Source organism: Corythoichthys intestinalis, chromosome 22, assembly GCF_030265065.1.
Source record: "Corythoichthys intestinalis isolate RoL2023-P3 chromosome 22, ASM3026506v1, whole genome shotgun sequence".
Taxonomy (NCBI): Eukaryota; Metazoa; Chordata; class Actinopteri; order Syngnathiformes; family Syngnathidae; genus Corythoichthys; species Corythoichthys intestinalis.
The window spans coordinates 26466486-26489008 of NC_080416.1; the positions used below are offsets into that span (position 1 = coordinate 26466486).

At 40.1% G+C, this 22523-nt stretch overlaps 2 protein-coding genes across 6 annotated transcripts in view; both read left to right on the forward strand.

Moving 5' to 3' along the window:
* The window catches only part of lypla2 (lysophospholipase 2), a 37402-nt gene extending 31588 nt beyond the window's left edge, over window positions 1-5814 (forward strand). For both annotated transcript variants that reach the window (XM_057828168.1, XM_057828169.1), the window contains exons 5-10: window positions 259-306; window positions 383-453; window positions 641-714; window positions 2727-2828; window positions 2903-3073; window positions 4750-5814. In XM_057828168.1, coding sequence (XP_057684151.1) covers window positions 259-306; window positions 383-453; window positions 641-714; window positions 2727-2828; window positions 2903-3073; window positions 4750-4800 — 517 coding nt within the window. In that variant the 3' untranslated portion in view covers window positions 4801-5814. The remainder of the gene's footprint in view (window positions 1-258; window positions 307-382; window positions 454-640; window positions 715-2726; window positions 2829-2902; window positions 3074-4749) is intronic.
* Window positions 5815-7413: 1599 nt separating this feature from the next.
* LOC130910287 (splicing factor, proline- and glutamine-rich-like) overlaps window positions 7414-22523 on the forward strand; it is a 41074-nt gene continuing 25964 nt past the window's right edge. For 2 of the 4 annotated variants that reach the window (XM_057827438.1, XM_057827439.1), the window contains exons 1-9: window positions 7414-9177; window positions 9751-9945; window positions 10028-10329; window positions 10437-10532; window positions 13825-14021; window positions 14100-14184; window positions 14252-14363; window positions 14444-14492; window positions 19781-19887. In XM_057827438.1, coding sequence (XP_057683421.1) covers window positions 7552-9177; window positions 9751-9945; window positions 10028-10329; window positions 10437-10532; window positions 13825-14021; window positions 14100-14184; window positions 14252-14363; window positions 14444-14492; window positions 19781-19887 — 2769 coding nt within the window. In that variant the 5' untranslated portion in view covers window positions 7414-7551. The remainder of the gene's footprint in view (window positions 9178-9750; window positions 9946-10027; window positions 10330-10436; window positions 10533-13824; window positions 14022-14099; window positions 14185-14251; window positions 14364-14443; window positions 14493-19780; window positions 19888-22523) is intronic. The other 2 variants (XM_057827436.1, XM_057827437.1) reach the window with 1 other exon arrangement.

Here is a 22523-nt window from a genome sequence, read left to right on the forward strand (position 1 = left end):
CAAATGTAGCTAGCATAAACGAATGGCATCATTGCGTGTGCATTTTGCAATAAATGGGGGGCTGTGTGATATCATCACTTCAAAATCAAATGATCTCAATATCTCAGAAAAAAAAATAGCAGCACAAAATCTCAAAAACAATAGCACATAGGAAAAAATTTTCAGCACAAATGAAATACATAAATTTGCGTCTGATGAGTGGCAAACTTCACAGAGGGTCGTTACTGTTTTCTGAGAGCCCCCTCTTTTCTCTTCCAGGCCAAGAATCCCTGTCACACTCAACATGAACGTCGTCATGCCCGCCTGGTAAGATTTGTTGATTCAGAGGCAGATGCAACAACACAAACTACAATATTTGATACATTTTACATGTTTTGCACAGGTTCGACCTCATGGGCCTCAGCCCCGAAACCCCGGAAGATGAGGCTGGGATCAAAACGGCGGCTGACAAAAGTAAGATTTATTAGATGCTAAAGTTGAACTACAAACATCAACACGAAGACTTATAGCTCCCCCAACTGGTGAAGTTGTATATCTTAAATCGGGGAAAGTAGAGAAACTATAACAGCATTTTAAATTTGGATTACTGTGTGGTCTGTGTTTAATTTCCCCACTATTCTACCTCTGGTCTTCCCTGCAGTCAAGGCCATTATTGAACATGAGGCCAAAAATGGCATCCCTCCTAACCGTATCATGCTTGGCGGCTTCTCTCAGGTAGGACTGGCGAGACTGTCTTTATGTGTGTGTGTGTGTGTGTATATATATATATATATATATATATATATATATGTATATATGTATTAGTGCTGTCAAATTTATCGCGTTAACGGGCGGTAATTATTGTTTTCAATTAATCACGTTAAAATATCTGACACATTTAATGTATGCACGGAATGACCCGCTCATGCATTGCCTTAAACCGATTACAATGACGCCGTTTTTTGCACATTGAGAGCTAAGAGGCAGAGAAAGGCGAGTAGACATAGGCGTTCATTAGACACGCCGTTTATGGGCATAAGCTTCGGCAATTCCTTCACAACAAACATAAGTATTATTTGGTGAAAGCACAACAAAAATATTCCTATATCTCAAAAAAAATAATGTTCACAAAAAGAAAACTGCTTCAGTCTGTATTAATGAGGCCCTATTCTCACAGTGTTAAACAATGCAAAAGAGAACTGGCATTCCCAATCAAAATAGCTATGCAAAATACACATAAAACTTACTCAGACTTTGACACAATCACACACACAATCATGCTACGAAAGGCACCCCGAAACGAATTTCGTATCTTGAGGTATTACTACATATATATATATATATATATATATGTATGTATATATATATGTATGTGTATATATATGTATGTATATATATGTATGTATATATATATGTATGTATATATATGTAAGTGCTGTCAAATTTATCACGTTAACGGGCGGTAATTAATTTTTCAAATTAATCGCGTTGAAATATTCGACGCAATTAACGCATGCATGGAATGACCCGTTCACGCGTTGCCTCAAACAGTTCACAATGACACCGTTTTAGCACACTGAGAGCGAAAAGGCAGAGAAATGCGAGTGGACACAGCCTTTCATTGGACCGCACTTTTTATTGGCTTCAGATTTGGCAACTCTTTCACAACAAATATAAGTATTGTGGTGAACGACGTGGGGTAGAATGACAGGAGACTATCTTTTTCTTAACACTCTTAATTGAAGACAACGCAGATCATACTATATACCATTTGCAGCCAGCACTGACAGTCATGGTTGCTCAAGTTCCCATCATGCATTTGGGCAGAACAGATAAGTCCCTACAGTATCATTTAGTGAAAGCACAACCAAAATAATATTCTTATCGGTCACAGGAGACTTTTTCTTAGCCCGCTTAATTGACCACAACGCACAACATACAGTATACCATTTGCAGCCACCACTGATAGTCATGGTTGCCCAACTTCCCATCATGCATTTGGATGGAACATTTAAGTCGCTACAGTATCATTTAGTGAAAGCACAGCAAAAATTATATTCCTATCGCTCAAAAAAATAATGTTCACAAAAAGAAAAGGGCTCAATGCAAAGAGAACTGGCATTCCCAATCAAAATAGCTCTGCAAAATAAAACTTACTCAGACTTTGCCTTGGCTAGATCTCTAAATAATTTCAAACTCGCCATTGACACCTTGTGGTGTATTTCAATCACTACCTTACGTAGTTAAAGACGCTAGTCTATTTTTTGTTTGAAAATTTTACAAATTTTATTAAAACGAAAACATTAAGAGGGGTTTTAATATAAAATTACTATAACTTGTACTCAAATGTATCTTTTCAGAACTACAAGTCTTTCTATCTGTGGATCCCTTTAACAGAAAGAATGTTAATAATGTTAATGCCATCTTGTGGATTTATTGTTATAATAAACAAATACAATACTTATGTACAGTATGTTGAATGTTTATGTCCGTCCTGTGTCTTATCTTTCCATTCCAACAATAATTTACAGAAAAATATGGAATATTTTAGAGATGGTTGGAATTGCGATTAATTACGATTAATTTTTAAGCTGTGATTAACTCGATTAAGAATTTTAATCGTTTGACAGCCGTAATATCTATATAATGTATATATATAGAAATATATTTTAATACAATAAAAGGTCCAAATGAAAGAGACTGAAGTGAAATTCTTGACCCGAAATGATATCTACTTCCCTTTATAGGGCGGGGCATTGTCCTTGTACACCGCCTTGACCTGCCAGCACCAGTTGGCCGGCGTGGTAGCCCTCAGCTGCTGGCTGCCGCTTCACAAGAGCTTCCCTTTGGTACATAGGTTTAATTGTACATAAGTGTACACACACGGCAAATGCAATGACATGCGGGTTCGTCTGTCGTCCAGGCGTTTAGCGGCAACAAGAACCTGCCCATCCTGCAGTGCCACGGCGAGAAGGATGAAATGATCCCCGTGCAGTTTGGCGCCATGACAGCGGAGAAGCTCAAATACATTGTCAACCCGCAGATGATAACTTTCAAAACCTATCCAGGGGTGCCTCACTCATCCTGCACTCAGGTACCAAATTTGATGATGTGTGATGATTAGGGATGTCCCGATCGCATATTTTTGTGTCAGTCACCTGATTTTAAGAATCTGCCGATACAGAGTCCCGATTCCATAGTGGGAAAAAAAGTTGTTTTTTTTGCTTTGATGCTCACGCTGCCGAGAACAGCCTATCACTTACACAATGAATGAGTTGTCAAAGCACACTTCAGACTTTGGGGCCGTTTACATGGTGACTCTCCGAGAAGACGAAAAATTTCATGTTTGCATTAACCGTATTGGCCCGAATATAAGACAGTGTTTTTTGCATTGAAATAAGACTAAAAAAGTGGGAGTTGTCTTATATTCGGGGTCTACTCATTATACCCATTCACAACACTAGATGGCGCCAGATATCATTGAAGCGATGTTCTGTCATGACAGATCTCAGCTACTCTCAAGTTTAACCAGTTTGCATTATTTTATTGCAATGTTTTTCCTTATTCAAATTTGTTTCAAGACTACAGTTATAATTACACCTCACTTTGATGGTTAATGCAGTTATTGCAATTTTGTTGTTTTATCACAATAAATTGGCTTATTTACATTTCAAAAACCAGAAGCCATTCATTTACGAATGTGATTGCACTTTAGTTTACATATTTAAAAATATCATGCTTTTTCTCTCAAAGATGTACTGTAGTTATTTTCTGTATAAAAATTAATTTGGTGTTCAAAAAGTCTTTTTTCAAACTTGTGTTTTGAAAAAGAGGGGGTCGTCTTATAATCAGGGCCGTCTTATATTCGGGCCAATACGGTATATGGTTCCGTCTCCATTCGAACAATGTCGCAATTCCGCATGAAAACGATGTAGATGTCTTGCCAGGCCCTAGGGGGCAGTACAGATTTACAAGGCGACAGCGAATGATGCACTTTGATCTCCTCAGTGTGGAAGACAACATTCCACTCCATGCAATGGCATTTTCTTTTGTTCAAAAAGGCACAAAAATGGAAACATTCTACATATCTAAATTAAATATAGTATAAAAACAGTAAATTAAAGCAGACGTTCCACCATATTTGCTGTTTTTAATGTTTAGTAGCACCGCTGCGCACGCCCAATGTGACGTGTACGAGTGCCGAAGTTATCGGCGCGGTCCCGCATGATACACGACGAAAACGCCGGAACTTTTGATATGCATGCGGAGCAAGCCCCCCTCAAGCCCTCGCGATCGAATTCTTCCACTTTGGAGGCAGGATTCCAAGGTTTGCGTCTTTGCCTTCCGTCTTCGCCGACACCATACGAACGCGAGGCTACTCCGCAACACAGTCATTGCGTCTTCGTGTCGCAGAGTCGCCATGTAAACTGCTCCTGCGTACCAAGCTTAACAATGATTAACAAATTTGTGGCTTTGATCATTGAGCTATTGAGTATTCTTTGGCCAGATCAAAGCTACAAACCTGTCAATATTTGTTAACTTTTAAGTACCAAACGCCAGCTGCACTGGTAACCAAGAAAAAGTTTGATCGCACTGCTTAGCGGGAGTGTGGGTGAAAGGCTGTATAAGCGTGAAGGAGAAAAATATATTTGTTTAAATTAAAAACCCGATCGGCTGCAAAATGGTGCGATTTCCGATCACGTGGTCAGATCGGGACATCTCTACTTGTGATGACTTGTGGTAATCCTGTTCTGTCCTGTCCGTCTGCAGGAGATGCTGGCAGTAAAGGAATTCATCGAGAAACACTTGCCTCGAATCTGACCTCACCTCAACCCTACTGTGACTCCCCCTCGTGACACTGACCTCTCGCCCTCCCGACCCTGATTTGTCATTCCCCTAACAGGAAACAGCCATGAGCACCCTACTTCCTTCCACACGCACGCAAATTGGATATTCTAAACATGATAATAACCCAAAGTCCTCATCCTCGCAATTCATAGCCTTTGGAGGGAGAATGCGAAACATTCCTCACGTTTTCTTCTTGATTATGTTTCTCATTTTTATCAACTTCCTGTGTCCTGATACATCTTTTGTTATCTACCAATCAACCTTCGTTCCTGATTCCGAGTGCTTTTTTTTTTAACGATCAGGAGTTTTTGTTGCTTGCTCTGAAAAAAACTCCATATTTCAAATGCTCATGAAGTAGATCTCCCTCCTTTGGCAAGTTTCAGTCGAACTCGCTGATAAAATGGCAATAGTACACTGGCACGGCTCCGGTAAAAAGCAACTGAAGAGTGATTTCAAGAATAGAAACAAAAGTTAACCCTGAAGAACTTGATCTGTGGTCAAAGAAATGTCTCTCTAAGGAGTCACGCGTGCGTAAAATACATACTTTTGCCAGGTGTTCTGCGTTTTTTTCCCGTTCCCATGAATGTTTTTACTCTCCTTGTGTTCTTCTGTTGGCACTCGTTTGGAAAAGCTTGGGGCAAAGGAAGAAGACATCCACTTTGATTGTTTTTGACAAATCAATGAATGTCTCGGTTGTGTCACAAAATAACAGTTGATTTTTGTCCTCTGACTGCTGCCTCACTTCAGATTTTTTTTTTTTAATTATTATTATTCAATGTGTGGCAGTGTCACAGATTCTCGTTTTCTTTCCTGGGTTCAAGTTTTTACATGTTATTGTGTAACAGAACTTTTTTTGTGTGTTTTTGCCACTGTTGTCATCTCATCCTTTTATTGTGTTGTTTATAATGATGGCCGTTAAGTAATGTGAGACTGGTGGTCTCTTGTTTCCTAGCAACTGTATGCAGAATAAATGACAAGAAAAATGCCATGTGTCCTTTTTAGGGCTGCAGCCATAGAATATTTTAGTAACGGAGTATTCGACTGAAAATTCTATCGATTAATCGAGTAATCGGATTGAAACATTTTTTTAGGTAAATAGCAATTATAAACAAGAAAAAACAAGACGTTTCACCTAATATTGAACCATTTTCAGACTGTCTTTATTTTCGATGTACATTGTTGAAAACAGCTTACAATTGCATCTCACATGTGACTAGAAAAAAGAAAAACAATTTCACGGCTTTCACTCAAAAAGCTTCTAGATCTTATAAAAAGAAATCTTATTTCCTACCTAAAAATGTCATGCCTGATAACACACATCACTTAAAAGTTAGGTGTTTTCCCATGATTGTCAATTGAATTTCCATTTGTGTGAAGCTATTTTTAAGTTCTGGTTAATCAAGTTTTAAGTTAGTCTAAATTGTAAGTAGGGCTCCAACTATCGATTATTTTAGTAGTCAATCGATTAACTCGTTAGAATAATTGAGTAATCAGATAGGGAACATGAAAAATTCAAATATCTGAGCTGAGCCTCGAATGGTATGAAAAAAAAAAAAAAAGGATCTATGTACAACAAAAGAACAATGGCTAACTTACATAGCAAAAGTCCACTAGCTTAAATGCTATAAACGCTTAACTTTTTTTTTTTTAAGTGTTCTTAACAATTGTTCAGACGCATATTCCAGCAAAAAAACTGCAAAATAAAACTTAATTTAATTACGAATGCATTGAAAAAAAAACATTAGCTCAAACAAAAACTTGGCTTATGTTGGTCTTAACATGGAGCAGCTGGATTCAGCCATGTGAAATTGGGCAGACTGGAGGGCATTGTATCCACCAAAATCAAAACTAAATGCAAACACTTTCAAAATAAACCTTTACAACGCCACTTTAATTAAACGAATACTTCAAGCAGCAAAATTTAATTTGAATCTTTTTTTCTAATCGAATACTCGAGTTAATCGATTAATCGTTGCAGCACTAGTCCTTTTTGTTGTTTTGGTAAAAGTAGAGTGTGGTTATTTATGTGGTTGGCGCATATGAAGAATTTAGCCTTTGCTTCTTTAAAGCATACTTCAGTCTGAAACACATTTAGCTGTTTATCATAATGAGATTTTGATGTGATATGCTAGTATTTGGAGTAAAATGTTTTGAGAACCACTAACATATTCAGAAACCAAGCAAGTCACGACGTACACTCGCTGTCTGTCGTTATCAAATAAAATGCGATAACAATTTACTTCGTGGCGCAATAAATTTAGTGGTGTAAACGGTTGTATTCCGTGAATATTTTTTTACACAATTATATATACAAACATAAACAGGTTCTTGACAGTATAGTATTGTAAAAAGAAACTTTATAACACTATACCACAATTTACAAAATCCTAATTGTTTGCAATATATTTGTACAGATTTCTGTGTACATTTTATCCCGGAAATAACGTGTATTCCGTCCCACCTACTTTTCCAAATTGACCAATTACGTGCTTAGGCTGAGGTAAGCGTCATCAGTAAAGAAAATCAACCAATGAAGTGGCAGAAGAGGGGAATTGACCAATGACATGACAAGGCGGGGCCTATGTACCGGAGGAAGAAAGACGCCTTTCAACGCAACCGTTTGTCGCCATTTTGACACATTAAAGTCACAGGGACTGTAGCGTGTTACCTTCATAACCTTTTTTTTTGTGCGATTTGAACACATACATTTGATAGTAAGGAACGATGTCTCGATTTTTTAATAATCGCAGCGGCATGGGGATGAATAATTTCCAGCCTCGCCGAAGTGGTGGAGGTGGCGGTCCGATGCGGGGTAATTTTATGGGAAGCCCCAATTTCAGGAACCACCCTTTCCAAAACCAGAATCGCCGGGGAGGAAACAATAACTTCAACCGAGGACAGCAGTCGGGTAACCAGAAGACCCATAACAACCAGAGCATGCCGCTCATCCCACCGCCAAGCCCCGGGCCTGCTCTCACGATGAAAGGCCCTATGGACAAACAGAAGGAGCAAGAGAATCCGACGACCACTGTCACGGAGACAAAGAATCAACCCCAGGTCAAGCAGGAAATTACATCGCCCCAGTCGAACCAGGCCAATACGACTCCACAGATCAAGTCGCCTACTGGAAATGCTAGCGGACGACAACCGCAGCAGAATCAATCCACGCTCACGAGTCCTAAGCCAGGCCCTCAACCAAACCAACAGAATCTGAAAACAAGCTCGCAAGCAAACCAGCAGAACCAGAAGACAGGGATACAACAGAACCAGAAGGGAGGACAACAACAACAAAATCAGAGGGGAGGCCAACAGCAAAATCAACAGAATCAGAGAGGAGGCCAACAGCAGAACCAGAGGCCGGTCCAGCAGCAGAATCAACAGAACCAGAGGCCGGTCCAGCAGCAGAATCAACAGAACCAGAGGCCGGTCCAGCAGCAGAATCAACAGAACCAGAGGCCGGTCCAGCAGCAGAATCAACAGAACAAGAGGCCGGTCCAGCAGCAGACTCAACAGAACCAGAGGCCGGTCCAGCAGCAGACTCAACAGAACCAGAGGCCGGTCCAGCAGCAGAATCAACAAAACCAGAGGCCTGGTCCGGAGCAGGATCAACAGAATCAGAGGCCTGGTCCGGAGCAGGATCAACTAAACCAGGGGCCTGGTCAGGACCAGAACCAGATGCCTGATCAAGAGCAGAATCAGCAGAACCAGAGGCCTGGCCAGCAGCAGAATCAACAGAACCAGAGGCCTGGCCAGCAGCAGAGTCCACAGAACCAGAGGCCAGGCCAGCAGCAGAGTCCACAGGACCAGAGGCAAGGCCAGCAGCAGAGTCCACAGGACCAGAGGCCTGGCCAGCAGCAGAATCCACAGGACCAGAGACCTGGCCAGCAGCAGAATCCACAGGACCAGAGGCCTGGCCAGCAGCAGAATCCACAGGACCAGAGGCCTGGCCAGCAGCAGAATCCACAGGACCAGAGGCCTGGCCAACAGCAGAACCCACAGAACCCGAGGCCTGGCCAGCAGCAGAACCCACAGAACCAGAGGCAGGGCTATCAGCAGAACCCACAGAACCAGAGGCAGGGCTATCAGCAGAATCCACAGAACCAGAGGCAGGGCTATCAGCAGAATCCACAGAACCAGAGGCAGGGCTATCAGCAGAATCAACAGAATCAGAGGCAAGGCTATCAGCAGAACCAACAGAGGCAGGGCCAGCAGCAGAACCAGCGGTTTGGCATGTTCCAAGCAAACCAACAGAACCAGATGATGGAACCGCAACAGAACCAACAAAATCAGGATACATTTAACGAGCCGGAGGAGCAAGAGGCCGCGGGCATGAGCACAGGCGAAAGCCAGGTTAGTTTTTTGTGTTTTTAATCCACATTTTACACAATAAATTTCACAATAATTGCGTCAAGATTCATACTCTTTAGAACTCGGTTTCGACGAGAATGGCTTTTTTGTACTTACGGCGTGTTCAATTTTATTATAAAGCACTCTGACCGGGCGGTGCTCTCAAGAACCCTTTCAGTAATGAGTTTCCCCTTTTGTCTCGTGTAGCCGCCCATCGGGATTTAACAAATTAAACGCACCCTCTGTGGTCGCCGCCTGCAATCCGCCATTTTGTCCAAAACATCCTTCGCCACAGTTACACAATGCATTGGTTTTAAAAAATATATATATATTCATGTTCTCGATATATTTGTATGCATATATGTACACGTATATATTGTCAATTGCCCGTTAAGAATGAATAAAGTTGAGTTTGTTCGCAGTTGGCCGTCGAAAGGAAACTGAACTCGCAGATTAAAAATGGCGACGAAAAAAACTATGCCATGACCCACATATGTGTGCCCCAGTGTCACATTTAATTTTGAAGCATTAGAAGTCGACATTAAAACATTATTTTGTTTTGTTTTGTGTGTTAAGGAGCAAAATTTCAAGGCAGCACTGTCCATGTTGCTGAAACCTGGCGAGAAAACATACACACAAAGATGCCGTCTGTTCATTGGCAACCTTCCAAGTGATATCACTGAGGATCATTTCAGGAAGATTTTCGCCAAGTATGGAGAACCTAGTGAAGTTTTTATCAACAAAGGAAAAGGCTTTGGCTTCATTCGACTGGTGAGATTTAACATTGTAATCATTAATGCAAGATAGAGTATTTTGATTTCCATGTTAAAGCATTGTAATACATTTCTTCCAGGAGTCCCGGGCCCTTGCAGAGATCGCTAAAGCCGAATTGGATGACCTGCCGATGAGGAACAGAAACCTCCGAGTCCGCTTCGCCACACACTCTGCGGCTCTTTCAGTGAAGAACCTATCCCCGTACGTATCCAACGAGCTCCTGGAAGAGGCATTTTCCCAGTTCGGGATGGTTGAGAGGGCCATCGTCATCGTTGACGACCGTGGGCGCGCCACCGGCAAGGGCATTGTTGAGTTTGCCTCAAAGCCCGCCGCTAGGAAGGCACTGGACCGGTGCAACGAGGGTGTCTTTCTGCTTACCACGTAAGTTTGATTCAGAATTATTGCCTCAGACCCTCCCTCCCCAATCATAGACAACTTTGTCTTTAGGACTGATCATTATAAAACGTACTGTCGTGGTTTTGTTTCAGGTCACCGAGGCCCATAGTTGTGGAGCCTCTTGAGCAGTACGATGATGAAGATGGACTTCCTGAGAAGCTGGCACAGAAGAACCCCAGATATCAAGTGTAAGCATGTCCCTTGTAGTATTTTTCCTCTTTGAGTACAATGTTAATGTAAAACAGTGTTGTTTTTGGGAGCCCTTTTAATTTTCGTCTTTGTGTTTTGGACGATAATACTTCTTAATCTTAGGCCATGTCTACACCTAGCAAGGGTTTTTAAAACAGAGAATCCTGCTCTAGTATGTCGGTAAAAATAATTACATCCACACCAGCAAGTTTGATGAAAGAAGAAAAAAAAGCTTCCACAGCCAACCGCATTCTTTTATTTAAATACGTTCATAACAATGGTGGAAAAATAATCGTTCATAATAGAGCTGAAACGGTTACTCAATTAATTGGAGTAACTCGATTTTAAAAACCGATCGAGGCATTTTTTGGAATCTTAATTTTGCCAGCTCTAATCATGACGTTTTGCCCGGACTACTTTTAAAGCGTCACAGCAGGCTGATGGTGTGTAGAGGAAGAAGCAATAATACTTTACTACAGCCACAACAAACTACGCCAATGTTGCTACAAACTATGCCCACATGATGCTACGGTGGTAGTGTCTGATGCATCTCAGAGATATCACATTTATGTGACGAACTTGCAGACGTTCGTAAACAGTTGCCATCTTAAAGCGGTAGACTTCTCAGCGCTATTAAATAAGAACCTTACTGTTAGAGCTGGGAATCTCTGGGCACCTAACGATTCGATTACGATTACGATTCAGAGGCTCCGATTCGATTATAAAACGATTATTGATGCACCCCCCTCCTTTTTTTTCTTTTTTATGTTTTGTACATTAGTTCCAAAATTGTTCAAAAATACTCTCAGGCTAAACCACACTACTATTTCAGTATCAAGTTAACATATAGCAGTAAACAAATATACCAAAATAACATTAAATAAAAAACTCCAGTCCCCATTCTGTATCAGCAGCTTTAAACTACATTCAATTAATTTAATGTTGTGAATGAACCGTTAAATTTGTTAAAATTGCTCCCGTTATTCCATAATTTCCCTTTTGTCTACTTTCAACATGTGAAAGTTTTAAAACTATTTTAAAGATAGATTCAAGTCAATATTTTACCGATTTAGGAGTATTTTAGATAAAAAGTTAATTAGGTTTGCTTGGAAGGTTCGCTACAACAGCCTTGCAGGGAAGTGTACTGCTTTAAGATGGCGGCCGTTTATAACGCCCGCATCTAGCTTTTTGTAGATGTGCTGCTAACACTACCAAATTTATATTGCATCTAGTCCTATATAAATGATAGCCACCGTAACAGTACTTGTAGCAGCTTTTCGGCAGCAGTCAGGTATGTTGTTGTGTTTTTTTATCTCGTTGCATGAGTTGAGCTAGAGCCGTGAGTTGAGCATTGGCATTACCCGAGGGGCCGGGAAATGGGAAGCATGATGTTTAGCTACTCTCGCTCTGTTCCGTCCCGAAGACCGCGCGGCGCACTTCCGCTTTACTTCGCATATTTCAATAATCGGAATTTGGATGTTTGTGAATCGTTCTCGAATCTTCCACGGCCGAATCGCGAATAATCTAAGAATCGGAAATTTTGCACACCTCTACTTACTGTACCTTGCTAACGTAACATTAGCCCTGCAGAGGGCTAGGTTTCTATGAATTTTGACTACTGTCAATGCGTGGCTAACGTGTCTTACATACAGGCTTTGTTTAATCTGTAAAAACACAGCGCTCTAGAGGGATAAGTGTGTAAAATTAAAACATAATAAAGCTAACTGTCAATTTTTGCTTGGTAGTCATTGCTGGATAAAACCCCAAGGAGCACTGTTGCCTAATGTGCTCCAATACAGCACGCATCATACATTTATTTTGAACACTGCAAAAACCTGAAATCCTATCAGTACATACAATTTAGACTAACCTAAAACTAAACTAAAACTTAAAAATAGCTTGACACAAATGGCTAATTAATTGAAACACGTGGGATAAACTAGTGATGTGTGTCATCAACTGTAATGACATTTTTAGGTAAGAAATAAGAATTTTTTTGTTTGGTAAGCTCCTGTATTTTTGAGTGAAAGCAGTGAATTTGTTTTTATTTTTCTGGTCACATTACAACAATTGTTGGCTGTTTTCAACAATGTACATCTAAAATAAAGGCATTAATTGTCTAAAAATGGTTCAGTATCTGGTGAAATGTCATTTTCTCATGTATATTTATAATTGCTACTTTTAAAAAAATGAATCGATAGAATTTTCAGTAGAATACTAAAATATTTGATAGCTGCAGCCCTTGTCCATAATACACCCATCCTTCGCCTGTCTTCTTCAACATGAAGCACTGCAAGAGTTTGTAAATAAATGGAAGCAAAAAAGCACTTGTCTAATTTACTCCAAATGCTAACTTAGCATGCATGACGTAGTGACAAAGTTTGTTGCGGTCAGTGATGTTTCAACAGTTGAATCTTCGGTTATCAGTGTCCACATGATGGCGCCACAACCGTAGAATTCGAAAATCTTGTCTTTACACGGTGTTTTTAGGAACCCTTATTTAAATGTGCATGTGGATGAAAGGCAAAAATGTCTCTGTCTAGTTTGTGCTGACGAAAACTAATTTTGTGTAGTTTTAGTCTTCTTTTCCTCAAAAGGGTTTCGTCTCTTCAAATTCAAAAGTTTTAGTCCAAAAATAAATAAATGCTTCCAATAATTTCGAATGAACATTAAGAAGCACATATTGTAGTGTCTGCAAGGACAACGTCAACTTAGTGATAATACATACTCAACATGAAAACTACATTATTTTCAATTATTCCACCTGGACGCCACAAACTGTGTTTAAAAAAAAAAAAAATTTTTTTTTTTTTAAAGTTTTTAAAGAGGATGCTAGCCTAATGCTAACATGAATATGAATGCTATGCTAACGCTAAGAGTTACATTTAGTGTTTGATGATCACTCAGGACAGCCCTTTGAAGGCTAAAGCAGCATTTCATATTCTCTCTTGCCAAGATAAGAAAACAAATCTTGCCGTGTGTTTCAAAACAAGCAAGCCTGAGAGGACACTGGTGAGTTGGAAGAGCGCAGCACGTCAGATGAGTGACACAACCAGACACTGCTACGACGCAGGCTAACTACACATAAAATGTTACGCATTGTGAACGTGACAAAAACTAGGGCATATTTTTGTCTAATTCTCGTTATGTTTGTCTCCAAAGACGTGTTTTTTGCTTGTTACAGTCTATTCATTGTTAGGAAAAAATTGTTCGTCGACAAAATATTCCACTCATCGTTCACGAAAACAACTGATGTAAAAATTTCTTCTTTCCCTTTTTTCCTTTTAACAGAGAGCGAGAGGAACCCCCGCGCTTTGCCCGTCCCGGTACCTTTGAGTTTGAGTACTCCAAGCGCTGGAAGTCACTGGATGAGATGGAAAAACAACAAAGGCAGCAGGTGGAGAAGAACATGCGCGAGGCACGCGAGAAACTGGAAAGTGAGATGGAGGACGCTTACCACGAGCACCAGGCCAACCTGCTCCGCCAGGGTAAGGCTGCCAAAACACCATTATGTGTGTTCAGGACCATTTTGGTGCCTCTGAACTAAATTTCACTTTCCCCCGCAGATTTGATGAGGCGACAGGAGGAACTTCGGCGCATGGAAGAGATGCACAGTCAGGAGATGAAAAAGCGGAAGGAGCTGCAATTGAGGTACTATGCTTTTTATATCCACAAAGGTGTTGATATCATACTTAAAGCATCAACTCTTTACGAGCAGACAAGAAGAAGAACGTCGCAGGCGTGAAGAGGAGATGCTTCGCAAGCGGGAGCTGGAGGAACAAATGAGACGCCAACGAGAGGAGACCTACAGGATGGGCAGCTACATGGACGTGAGTTAGACACCCTGTAAATGAAGAGAGAAATGGGATTTTCGGTTGATTTTAATGTTTCTCGTTTTTTTCTTTTTCAGAGGGAGAGAGAAATGAGAATGAGTTCCTCTAGTACAATGGGCATGGGAGGTAAGTTCTGTTCATTTTGTCACTGGTTATTAAGCACAACCAATTTAAATGATATGCTTTATGTCTGTAGTTGACGCATTAGTGTTTTTTTTTCAGTGCATAACCAATAACTCAAAATACAAAATATCTGCCTGGATTAATAGCAATAATTTTTCCACACAACTTGTTTTAGTAGGCTAATGAACAATTCTGTGTAGAAACAAATAGGTGTAAGGCAGAAGGATTCTGTAGAAAACGAATGTTGAAGGGTTTGCATCATGCAAAAATGGCGCCGGAGCCAATCCGTTCCCATTATATCCTATTGTTCAATGTATAGACCCTACCCACCGACGTCACAAAATCACTTGCTCGCTGTATGGTTCCGCCCCCTTGTCCGTCATTTTGTGTCTGTATTATCAATGGTCTCAATTGATCGAGCAATTTATAATGCATTTCATGGAAGACCCGGTGCTTTCGGATGCCGTAAACTCACTTGATGCGTTGCATAAAAGGCGTTATGTGGAAAAGCTTCAGTTTATCCATTCGCCAGATCCATATTTGATGCCTAAATCGATGTTTTTCGACCCGCTGTCTCCACCGTATTTGCCTGACATCTACTAGCTACCCTGATATGTACAACTATCTTGTCCAAACAAAATCAGCCTATTCTCACGAAAGTTTGAAAAACTTTAAGAGCTTGGAGGCTTATAAATACTTCGTTGCTGGTTGGGTGAAACAGGTCCTCGTCCACGAAAATTCGACAGGAATCTATCTTGTGCTTGGAAAGGTGAGATACGAAATTTTCAATTCAAAATCTTTTGTTATTGCTAACATCCACTGTCAAGTCTAATGTATTACATGTCGTTTGTCAATGGAGTTAGGGCTTTTAATGTTTATATGGTTTAGCGATAGCACTCTCACTACATACGTACGTGTATGTTGTCGGCGATTAGCCTAGCAATGATCTTAATTGTGGTTGTCAGCCCAAAACCCTCTAAATATATATTAAATGCATCTTACCAGATATAAAATGACTACTACATAATCTGTGGTAATCGTTTGGAGCCCAGTTTTCTCGTCGAATTGCAGCAGCCCATCTCGCTCTCTTCTCTCCGGGGCTCTCGGAATCCGGTAGAACTTCAAGTCTCTCCGTCTTCTCCGTCTATCTTCTCTGTTATTGCAACCGACCGCCACACACGCCTTCACCATTTTGATTATTAATGTTAACGAGCAGAAAAACACGTCGTAAATAGGAGGATTGTACGTAGCCGTAACAGGTAAACATGATGTGTTCACGGACAATTGGGCGGCACCAGTCAGGAGGAAGGAGTTGTGACGTCACGTGGGTAGGGTCTATACCGGCTGCGTCAGTGCTCCGGATTGACTGCGGAACATCTCCACCGTGCCGGAGCCTGCCGGATGGTTTAGGCTATTTTTTATTTTTGCCGGAGACGCATCCGTCAATATGGGCGGAGCCGGGCCTGGAGTCAACAGCCCACTTGCTTATTCACGGTTTAACCAGCGAACATGGACGTAGAACGCTCCATCATGGAGGTGGAAAGTCACAAAGTGATTTATGATGCAGCAGATCATCATTATAAGGACAACATTAAAAAGGAAGCTGTATGGTGTCCTATTATGTGTGTTTTGCTGGCAATGATATCAAACACACGACGTGCTGACAACTTTGTTTTTTGTTAACACACGGCGCTAAGAACACTTCCGCAACCCCTTGGCTCTTGGCAGGCTGTGTGTGTGTCTCTCTCTCACTCACTGCCGCGTCACATGAACAAAACAACATCGTTGCGTTCAGGGTGCCTCGGAAAACATACAATCGGAATATTACACATGGAATGCCATAGCGGAAGCTATGAGGGGAAAAGTTTTCATTTGCTGAAATGCTTGTTATAAAGTGCAATTTGATTTATTTTCTTGAAAAAGACATTTTATTTATTCTGTGTTTCTGTGCGATACATTGTTGTCTTTTACTTAAAAGGCATGGTCTATTGTTTTTAGTTGTGATTTCTTAAAAAGTATTTTTGAATTTAAGAGTAAACATTTATCGCGTTTAAATGAGTATACTTGATCTATTTATAAAGATACTGTATTCTCACTGTGTTATTCTAAATTCGTTTTAAAAATATAAAAAATTGGGGTGGGGGCGCAATAATATCGCATATTGCAATAATTTATGAGATAAATTATCGCACACTAAAATTTATCGCGACCGGCCTACTGTCCGTGCAATTTTGTTCATGTAAAATCCAGGGGTGGGACTTTCGAAATAAGACTTCTTTTAACCAATATACTTTGTTTTCACAGATTTCTGTACTATTTTGCATGTTTGTCGTGTTACCGCTGTACTTATTAATCCTGGTTTTAAACGTTCTGCATTTGGAGTAACTTATGTGCACCACCAAAAAACGCACAACTTGAAATGGAAATACATATTAGCGAGGTCCCGAATTAGCATAGCGCTAACTAGTAGCATATAAAAAAAAAAAAACAACAACAATAAAGGCTAAACAGTACAAGAGGGTTCATGTACTCACTTCTGATAGGCGCACACAGGACTTAGCAAAACACTAGGGACTTTTTCCAATTAACACGACTTGAACCTACTGCTGGACAACTGAAAGACAAGGAGCAACAAACTTATCTCTCATCCCTCTCACGCTAAAAAAAAAACTTGTGCACAGAAGCGCGACCGCCGGGTCCCTGCCTGTATCATACACAAATTTATTTTCCAGTCTTTTGAACAGGAGTAAATCTCTCACTCAGTAACCGGCCGCATCCATCATAATGTGGCGCGTGCGTCCGTTAAAGGTGTCCGGGTGGCAGACGTGTCTTGAATTTCGTTCCGTTACAAGCGGCTGTAATAAAGTTAGTAGGGAAAAATCATTGTTTTTGAACATTCATGAATCGTAATTGAATCGTCACGTGTCGAATCGCGATGCATCTAATAACCATTTTGGCACTCCCTTAAAGGGTATGACAACACCTGGGGCAATGCTAATATTCCATCATTTATCCATAAACGCATGCCTTTTGGATTCATATCATGCCACTTCGTGTAATTACACACCTCGCAACACCAAGAAAATGATAGAAATTTGGATGGATTGTCAAGCTAAAACGACCCGCCCCCGAGATCCCGGAAATGTAGCATATTGTGTGCGTGACGTCACTACAAGGAAACAACCGGTGTAGGTGCACTATCCTATTCCCCTCACTATCCACTCGCGGGGGCCTGCGCTTGTCAGTGACGTTCCTTATTCTCGCTATATGAATATACAACTTTAGCATTTGTTAATAATACGCTGTGTGTGTAGTATCATCCATCGATTTTCCTTTTTAAATGAGCACTTTTAAGTGAACGCAAGAAGTAACAACGGGAACATTTTTAAACAGGCATTTCACGGGAGAGCATTTCGACTCTTCGGCCAATCACGGGAGAGCATTTCGACTCTTCGGCCAATCATATAGCGAGAGCGAGTGGATAGTGAGGGGAAGAGGATAGTGAACCTACACCGGCTCAGTGCTTAGTACTGAATGGCGGCGATGATGGCGGACAATTTTGTTTCTAGTTGCAGCGACGAATCCGACGTAACGAACATTCTTCTAATGGTGACGAGGAGAGTTATGAACCTTTCTTTGGTGTTTTGGGTTATCAATTTGAGCCCAAACGAAAGCCAATGCAGCCCAATGAAAGGATCATTGAGGTGAGCAATCATACTGATGAAACACCAGCAACAACAGATTGTGTGGGAAACACCGAATGGTTTGTTTTGCATTTCTTTTTGTGAAGCTGATACACCGTGACCGCAAAATAATGTATAGAATAATTATAATTTATTGTCCTATCATCGGTTTTCGCTCTGCCAACCGACACAAATATGAATGGGAGTAGACGATTAGTTCCATATATTTTACGAGCGATAATTTATACATGTGTCCAGTCCTATATCCAATGCGTGATATGTTTTTTATTATCAAAGAGTACTCACTCTGGCCATTTCTCTCCTTTGCTTTGCCTGGGGTGGTGGGGTGGTCTCATCAGATCCAGTCATCGTCCTCTTTCTTGATATCTCAGGACATTTAGGTGGCTGCGCGTGTAGGTGGGCACCGCATCTGCTTTCAGCAGCAATTTCGTAGCAAAACCTGATTTAATTTGTCCATAGTTCATTTAGCTTTCAGGAGTAAAATGCGCACCACACAAAACCGTGCCGGAGGCTGGGTCTGCAAAATTAGCCCTCTTAGCACAGACGAACTTTATTCATTGCGTAGTCCAGCTCTTTTTCTCGCGTTCGGGAACTCATGGGTACTACATTGCGACAAATGGTTATTTGTAGACCACATAGCATGACAGGTTTGAACCATTTTAGCGATTTTTTTGATAAAACACGAAAGCAACTCTCTCGTCGATAAACAACGATGGCACCTGCCTCGACCTTTCGTTTCCTTGTTATGACGTCCCCGCCCCATTCGGCTATTTCCGGAATACTTTCGGAAATGTTCGTAATTTTCGATCTATTTTCTATTTTATTTTGCTCCTGAATGCGATTTTTTTTTTTTTTTTTTTTGGTGTTAACTTTATTAATATTTGTTATCTTGCCACATAACGGTTCTATTGATATCTCACAGCCCCTTAGTGTTTTAATACCCTTTAATATATACTAGTGTGTATGTATATATGTGTGTGTGTGTGTGTGTGTGTGTGCGTGTGTGTGTGTGTGTATATATATATACACATACATACATACACACACACTAGTACAATATGAATACAGTGTGTCCATGGTGAGACAACCAAAGTCTTCCCAAACACAGCCATTAAACTCATCTGGTGAAAAGTTTTCTAGTTTTAATATCGCAATACATATCGCAAATCCCCAAAAAGTGCCAATATCAGGTTTATTTCCTCAATGTCGTTCAGCTTCACCACAGCATATAAACTGGCAGTCAATGAGTTAAGGAAACAAAAAATGAAAAAAAATTATTAACACATCTCTGCACGTTTTTCTTTTTTTAGATGAAATATGCTATTTAATCTGATCTCTATTATAGTAGCCATCAGTCAAGCTGATGTGTGCCTTAGTTGACTCAATGTACCGTCTTTTGTTTAAAGGTTCTGTGATCGGACTATAACCCTCGATCAAAATACGTTCAGTTTAATTTTGTGAATGCATTGAAATCACACCCCTAATAAAACTTTTGTCCGTTAACTTGATTATTCCATGGAATAAAAGAAACCGTTTAAGTCAGCCTCATTCTACAGTTTGTATTTGACATGTTGTTTTCCTGTTCAGATATGTCCTTTGGTACCGTTTCCCAAAACTTCACCTTGAGCGGAATGGGATTTGATTCGCAGCAACAAATGGGAAGTTCTCCGTCATCCCAGATGAGCAATGACTTGGTAATGTATCCCATTTTCAGCAAGATCAGTAGTTGATGTAGTGTCTTGTCTGACGTTTCCCCTCCGGTGGGAGTTGACTCGGAGCGGGATAAACATTGAATTAGCGGAACAGGGAGTTGTGCTCCAGACATTATGTTAATACGGTCGAACTTGTTGATTCCAGCAATACGTAAAACAATTTTTTTTCAGTATTTTGGGCAAGCCAGTCCCCCTCAGTTTTATCAGTGGTTTTAAGGCTTAAAGCTGACTGACAGCCTGCACTAAATCCTCAAACCGCTCAGTCCTATCAAAACAGTTTGTGCTGTGCATCACTACTGCAAGCCCTGTCTTTGGTGAGCTGGACAGGCACTTTTTCTTGGAGTCTACCAGTGTTTTCAAGCGCTTTTTAATCGTTGTCCTGTAGTCTTCCATTGCTGTGCGAGTAGTTTGAAGCGTCATGAGAAGAAATCCAGTGGACCTCTGTGTTTTTGTGCAAACATCATACTCTTGACACATGTAGGCATTTCTTGACCCACAGTATTAGCTGTATTTTTTTAATATATTGTGTTTTTAGTGCAAGCTGGCAGCCAAACCACAAACATTAAGTTGCATTTGATTAATTCCAGGGGGGCAGGCACAGCCATTTAACTGGATAACTTCAGTGGTTGTACTTCAGTAGAATGTACAGTTGAAATGACGTTGGCTTTATTTTTATGGCTTATTTGCATTGAATGCTGGAGAATATGTAAAGTATTTTACGGACTATAAGTTGCACCTGAGTATAAGTCGCACCAGCCAAATAATGCACAATGAAGAGGGAAAAAAAAGTTGCACCGAAGAGAAGTATATTCAGTAAAATCAAACAGATGTGTCATCTTCAACGGCAATTTAAAATCAAAATAGAGAACAGGCTGAATATGTATTCAGTATGCTAACATTACATTTCTGCAAGAGTAATCTCCAAACTTTTTCTTCTGCTTTATTATGGGTTTCGGCTGCATATTTCACTACATGCGGTTTGTAATCTCCAGGATATGATTTCCTTTTCAGTGCCTTTTTGGTTCAGCCCTTCTCAGTTGTTTTTGTTACCGCCAATGTGGAAACACAGGCTTTGAGCGCCCTCTGGCGGTTTAGTGTGAAAATAACAAGTGAAATTATATATTAATGTGTTAATAATTACACACATACAGTGAGTTGCTCCAGAGTATAACTTGCACCCCTGGCCAAACTATTGGGGGGGGGGGGGGGGGGCACTGCAATTTATGTCCGGAAAAAAAAAACTGTCGTTTGCGACTCTGGGATAAATTCACACTTCTAAATGGAATCTATTTTAATTAGGAATATGAGAAGCATGTGCAAAATTAGGTGCTTATTCAGTACGCCGAAGACTTTTTTTCTTTTTAGACCCTATGCCATGAAGTGTTGGAAAGTTTTACAGTGACCAAAAGAACAATTTTTCTGGATTGCAAAGTTGATTCGTCACTTGAGAATTTTTCTCAATCATTGTATTTATAACATATTACATTTTTGAGTTACTGTATACTGAATTACAGCCGAAAATATCCCATAATGCAATGTTGACACCTGCGGCCAATACATGAACAAATGTTTTTCAGTTCGCTGGCTAAGAAAATGCGTGTTTACATATTTGCAATCAGGAGCCTTTGAATATTTTCTGTTGGAGCGTAAGAAATATTGATACAGAAAGAAACACAGATACCTCATAGTTTCAAATGACAGTTTTAAATGACAAAATCAAATGACACTGTGATTGCATATACTTTGCAATCGCTTTTTATTTGAACACAATAGAAAGACAATAGATTTAATGTATCAACTCAAACTTGGATCTCCTCACTTGTTTTGTTTGTTTTTGAAAATATTGTCTCATTATGAATTTGTTACCTGCAACACATTCCAAATATGGTGGAGCATGAGCTTGTTTACTGCTGTGTTATATACCCTTCCATACACTGAAGCATTTGGTAAATGCAATTTTTTTTCCTCGTTTTTGCTTGATATACAACTTGAAAATCTCAACCGTTAACTACCTCAATGTCAAATTTCACACTTCATAATTTGAACCCCTATTCCGTCCACAATTTCACAAAATGTTCTTTTTGTGTCAGAAGCTGGTAGTGGCATTTCGAGGTGATGGTATGAATTTTCCTTTGCGTGGTTGCCTTTTTACTTTTCAAAATTTAGGTTAATGGTTAACGGTTTGCGAAAATGTTTTAACCTATATGGCAATAAGAAATTGTGAACATTTTCATATTGACTGGAGAAGATTAAATTACCAACTTCCTTGCAGTTGTACAGTAACAGAAATATTCTTAGTGTTTGACTATTTGCTCAAACAGTCTGTGTATTAAGTGGTGAACCTCAGTTCATCCTTTTCAACAAATGAGCCTTCCCAATGAACCTGTTCACATGTGCAATGTTACTTTTTTTTAATCGTTGCTCAACTTTGTTGCCCGTCCAACCTTTTTTGGAATGTGCTGATGGCATAAAATTAAAAATGAGACTATTACACTAACAATTGATCAGTTTGAACATTAAATCTACTTTTGTTATGTATTCAATGTAATACAAGTTGAAATATTTTCAAATCATTGTATTGTAATTATGTAACTATTACGTTTAAAGTTTGAGTTCAT